Source organism: Serinus canaria, chromosome 2, assembly GCF_022539315.1.
Source record: "Serinus canaria isolate serCan28SL12 chromosome 2, serCan2020, whole genome shotgun sequence".
In the NCBI taxonomy this organism is placed as follows: domain Eukaryota; kingdom Metazoa; phylum Chordata; class Aves; order Passeriformes; family Fringillidae; genus Serinus; species Serinus canaria.
The window spans coordinates 31565274-31571273 of record NC_066315.1 but is presented as its reverse complement, the minus strand read 5'-3'; the positions used below and the strand labels follow the sequence as shown (position 1 = coordinate 31571273).

Below are 6000 nucleotides of genomic sequence, written 5' to 3'. Positions count from 1 at the left end.
GATAAAATCAGAGGAGGGCAAAATCTCCCTCAAGGTCAATGGATATAATCAAAAGATGATTCAGAGCAGGAGTCTAAATTTAGGTGCTCCAAAATGTTTCTCAAAAAAGCCACTTCCTGTTTCTCAGATAAAGTTAGATTATATGGCTCACCCCACCAGGAACCTTGCTGAGTAACCAGAGGATTACTATGGTTTAAGTTTCTAAGACAGGAAAGCATAAAACTCCAATCACTTCCAAAGATTACATTCAGATCTTAGATTTGGATTTCATTACATTCCAGAATTTCAGAGAGCCCACAAAATTAGTTTAGCTGTATAATTAATAAGGAAATAAGTCTGTATTCTCCTGTGCTTAGACTGACTGATTTAGATTTCCTACACTCGCCTTCCATCGATGCCTTGAGAAGGCTGACCTAGAACAGACACCAGACAGAGTTAAAGAATAAAGCAGGTATTTATTAAAAGGCCTCAGTGGACACAACTTGGGCAGTACAAGAGCCCAGCCAGGGCTACACTCAAGGTGGACCCAAAATGATCACAAAACAGATGATCAGTCACAAAGTGTCACACTTCTATAGGTTTTGGACCATTTGCATATTGGTGTTAATTGTCCAGTTATAACTTTAGGTTATGAAGTCCCATCCTTCTTGTTTTTCTCTCTTCATTACATCATTGTTTGCGCTCTTGGGCCTGAAATTTGTATTGATTGTCCTTGGTCCCAAGCTAGGAAAGGAATTGTTTAGTCTAGCTACTCTGTGAAGAGAGCTTACCATCCCTTAATTGGGAGCTCAGGACCACACACTAAAGCAGCACAGAATCTGAAAAATATAAAAGCTGAAACTTAAGGCATCACCATAGTTCAGTGATGCAAGGACTTCAATAATGGAATCTTAGATATTTTACTGAGAAACTCTCCAAATACCAGTTTCAATAATCTCATCATTGATATTTCTAGTTGCATCAGCTCACATCTAGGAGGCACAATCAGCATTACAGTATTAATAGTCTAATTTAAGGCTCTTTTCTGTGCCAGATAGGCAAGATGTAAAGTGTAAATTAGATATTAAATATCACTTAGCAATGGTGAAAACTAAAGAAATTATAATAAACGAAAAAGGAATGCACACTGCAAAACTGTCTCCAGAAATATAGAGGAAGAAGCAAATGGGAAAACAGGTAAAGGGAAAGCCACTATAATTGTGTCTCAATGGCTCACCTTGTTAGCATCCATAACAGTGCTGAGGGACTCAGTCTACACAGGATCTATATCCCTATTTAAAACAAACCTTTTTTGCCCCTCATGGGTAATACTGGCTTGTCCTCTCAGAGAAGATGACAGGAGAACTGCAAATTATATTTCAATAGAATCTTATCATTTAAGTGCTTAAACAACAACATTGTACTGCAATTAAAACTTCAGAAGATGACACATCACTGAAACTAGAAGCTTTTGTGACATCAAACTCATGTCTTCTTCCTTTGCTTTTTTATTGGGTAGTTGTTTAAAATAACAAAAAATATCAGTGAACACTCAATACAGCAAAATGAGCATTTTGTGTAATAATGACCTATTTCTGTTTTGATTACAGGAGAATTGGTCATTAGTCTTCATGATATGGGAGATATAAGGGAGGTGCTGTGGGTCTGGGGAGAAAATAGCATTCCCTTCAAGGCAGCTGGATCAGAATTGTGGAGGCTAATACTTTCTGTCTATCAGCATCCTGCCCTGCCCTCCAGCCTTTCCATAACCACCAGTGCTCTGCACCCACATCAAGTTGCATCAAAACCTCAGGAAAATGGAAGAACTCTATCTCTTACATGTTCTCTGAATTCTGGTATCGTCCACTTTGGATGGAGAATGACATCCTAGCAAGAACACATGGGCTTCTTGCCATCTTTCCACTCTCAGGTTTCCTGGTGTATAAAACCCCACAGTTCATCAGCTGTCAGAACTTCTGCATTAAGTTAATTCCAAAGGGGCATTTCTTTTGTGTTCACATACATGTGATGAAGAATTTGCAGAACCTGAAGGGAAGGAGCAGGGTAATGTTAGTGACACCACTTTCATATAGTAGGAATTTTTCACTTTTTCCTGTAGTGGATCTTGGACTGAATCCCTGTACTCAACCAACTGTTTACATTAATTTATTCTTGTCTCTGTGCTGGTTTAGCCCCAAATTTCCATTAAGCTTAAGGATAGGAAAGGAGATTCCCAGACTAAAATAGCCATATTCTGCACTCAATTCTACTAGAAAGTGTTAAATGGAGAAGAAAATCTATGCAGCTGCCAACATTTAGTAGCATAAATAAACAAGCATTATGTATTAGAATTATTTGTCTAGTGTTTTGGCAGGACATTCCATGATGTCTTTCTAGAAGCCTAATTAAAACATCCTGCTTCTCCTTCCAGAACAAAGTATTACTTAGTCTATCTGTCAAATTGAATGTTCATTATTTCATGCCATGATTAACTGTCCTTTGGGACATGCAAACAGCACATAAAATGTAGAATTTGCTTGCAACATTTGAGCTTCCTATTGCTCAGCATGTGGCTGGCCAAGCAGCTTCAGCAGCTTGGTATTGGTATTACCCTGCAGCAGCAGGTAATGGCATTACCCTGCAGCCTCAGGCAAAGGCAACAGGAAGAATTTTTTATGCAAGAGCCGTGGCAGTTTCTTTTCAAGGTGAGATGGAAAACATGCTGCATAGGCAGGCAGGTACCTTGCCCTTCCCACTCCCTGCAATTCCACCCACAAACACAGAGTGACACACTGATGGTTGCTCCTCCAGCTGAACATCCTACCACACAGAAGGGAAACACAGGGAGCACCTCTCCTCCCCTGTTGTGGTTCTTATCACAGAGACAGAATTATTCACAAGATTTTTTCCCCCTCTGCATTCTTATTCCCTTTAATAGGAAAAAAATAAGTTTGCACTTCCTTGGCAGATTTGCCTCAGCAAAGCTGATGTTGCATCAAGCAACACAGTCTCTCAGAAAATGATAAGAGTTAGTGCAAAGGAATTAAAGCCCTTACCTCAGCAAGTGAGAACAAATCCTATTCTGACAGACAGCCATACAGTCCAGCAGGACTGTGGAAACCCAAGGATACAGAACAGTTACCACAATTTTGCCACTGCTTTGGCAGAGTGGATTCTGCAATCAGTTGTACAGCTGGAATTCAGAAAAATACAAAGTCAAAATGTAATACATTGCTTCCAAAGAAATAGTAGCATGAGTCACAAAATAGAAATAGCTTGGCTGCTTGTGGATTTCTGTTTTAGTTAAAAGTATTCCTTTTGATTTTCCAAAGCCTAACATGAACAAGTTCATGATCCCCAGTTAGCAGGAAACAAAATACTCTGTAGAAGGATGATTGTGAAGTTCATAATACTTCAAGGCATACCTTACTGTTTTTCACCCTTCTGTCAGGATAATGGAACAAGAGCAAAGAGCACAAAATCCTTTATCATTCTTCTTCACATTCAACCAGCCTGTTTTTTTCCAATATACCCCAATAAAGGTAAGGATGTGCTGCCACATACAGCAGATGTGGATGTTCCTTGAAGAAAGGTGGGAATAAATGCACTATTTATTTGTTCTGTGTAATAACCAATGCTTCTATGTTTCACTTTTTCACTCTGTCTGTAATTAAAACAAATTAGTGCTTAAATTTAGCTTATGGGCAACTAATGCATGCCTGCATTTAATGTGCATAGTACAACATGCACTATACTATACATAAAAGCCAGAGCACACAAAAGTGACATGTAACCATGCACATTCCAAATCCACACATTCTTATTCATATGTTTTTGTTCCCTTACTCTTCTTGCCTCACTGTAAATATCTGACAAACAATGAATTTGCTACTAAATATAAATTCTTCTTACTGTGCAAAACAAACATTTTTGTCACTCTAGATTGTCACTGTACACAGCTTTTCCAAACAGGACACATGTTTCCTTATGGACATATTTATCATACTGAGGAACATTATTGCCATGATGAAATGCCTTTGAAATACTGAGTCATTGAGAGACACTTTATCAATGCTTTAACATATTCAAAAATTATCTTTGTGTCTGATACAACCAACCCATTGGCAATTATCTTGATAAAAAATCTTTAGGGGAGTGATTAAAGACAACGAATTTGTTTACTTTGAGAATAAAGTTCTCTTCTGGCTGCAAGTACAGCTCCAGGGTAGATTGTTTAACCATCTGCTCAGACTGTAGGTTCCCCATCCTCAGAACATCCAGAGACAGAAACAGGTCACTGATCATGCCTGTGAAAATTGGGATATCATCTGTCACTATTTTATGCAAATTGAAGTCTCTTAAGATGCAAATAAGCACATGGAAAAAGAGGGTAAACAATGTATCACAAGAGCATTAATTTTTTTTTTAGGAGTCTGTTTTTATTCAAAGGCAAAACATCAGAAACATATTTTACCAAATCCTCAGGTCTGTTCTTATCTCCTTGTTTCAGAAATTACCAAAACTGACTTGATAGCATGAAGTCCCCAGTCATAACAGCCCTACAAAGACATTTTAACTAATCATGTTAGCATATGAAATAAAACTAAGTGGTAATGTTCATGAAGAAAACAATCATTTTACACACAGAGTAAAACAAGACATTTTTGTTCACTTGTAGTCTTTCAGTGGCTTTTGGTCAGTATTAGACTAAAAAATATAAAAGGCTGAAATATATACATCTGTATATCTATTTAATTTTCAGTATTGCGCCATTTGATTCCCTATTCTTAACTGGCTATCAGCTGAGTAAAGTTGAAAATATATTCTGCAGCCACAGCTAGGAATTCAATATAAATACAGCCTATTAATACTATCAATTCCCTCCACCCTCCCCCCCCCAAAAAAAAACCAAACCCAAAACAACAACAAAACTGGAAGCAAATTCCCAACTTGAAAATACATCATGTCAAGTTGACAGATGCCATGCCTCTATCCTCTTCCATGACAGTGGTAACTCTAAGTGTAAATCCAATGTTGTAAATACAGCACAAAAAATAATGAAAAAAATGAGTAATTTCCAAATTCAGGACAGTTCGTGATCAGTAAGAAAAAAAACTTCTGAGGTAAATGATTATTTATCTATTATCTGCATTGAAAAGGAGTCTCCACATTTTAGGAATGGTACATCTGGTCAAAGAAATTAAAACGGAATTGATAATGAAAGCAGGAAATTTAGGAATGGACTGTGCTTAATAAGATTTTTGTTAGATTTAGGCAAGGGTTTTTTTGGTGTGTTTTGACTTTTTTTTTTCCTGTTGTTGTTTTGGTTTTGAGATGTTTGTTTGTTTGTTTGTTTGTTTTCAGGATGTGCATCTCAAGAGGAGCCTGGTGTGTGGCTTGTCCAGTGTACAAGGACTTCATTTGCCATGGTATCACAGGACCAGAAGCCCCTTTACAACATAAACCCTGAAAGCCCTGCCTGATGACCCTGTTCTGCAGCAGGCTGAGGATCCTTTCCATGGGCTAGGATCCTAGTGCCCCAAAGGTATATTTAAAGGTCTAAAAGTCCCTATACCTTAGAACTCTCTGAAGTGGTGTATATTTTATGCAGAAGCCCAGAATTTTTTCTCAGAGTTATTTGATTTCTCCAGTTTCCATTAAAAGTAAACCAAATGAGACTTAAAAAGTAAATAAAGAACATTCTAGATTTTGTTTTAAACATTAATGTTAATATTATTATTTTAACTATGATTAATACTGAAGTGGCAAACAGTGGTATAAATTGCTTTTCTCAATTCAGAACATGCCTCCAGGACAAAGGAATCATTAGACTCAAGGAATCCTTGTTCTAGTGAAGCAAACAATATTAATTATTTTTAGATATGCACAGTTTAATTTCATTATCTCTAGAAAATTGCAAGAATGTGTCAGGAAATATTCAGGATATTTAGACATAATTTCAAAATTATGCAGGCATGAAAAAAGTTGCTTTTTATTTCATGAAGGCCCTGCCTGCTATTT

At 37.2% G+C, this 6000-nt stretch overlaps 1 protein-coding gene across 1 annotated transcript in view; it reads right to left on the bottom strand.

Annotated features, from left to right (window-relative positions):
* Positions 1-375: 375 nt before the first annotated feature.
* DNAH11 (dynein axonemal heavy chain 11) overlaps positions 376-6000 on the bottom strand; it is a 40595-nt gene continuing 34970 nt past the window's right edge. The window contains 6 exon segments of the mRNA XM_050970997.1: positions 376-413; positions 1893-2025; positions 2722-2799; positions 4162-4360; positions 4458-4490; positions 4492-4538. Of these exon segments, the coding sequence (XP_050826954.1) occupies positions 376-413; positions 1893-2025; positions 2722-2799; positions 4162-4360; positions 4458-4490; positions 4492-4538 (528 nt within the window).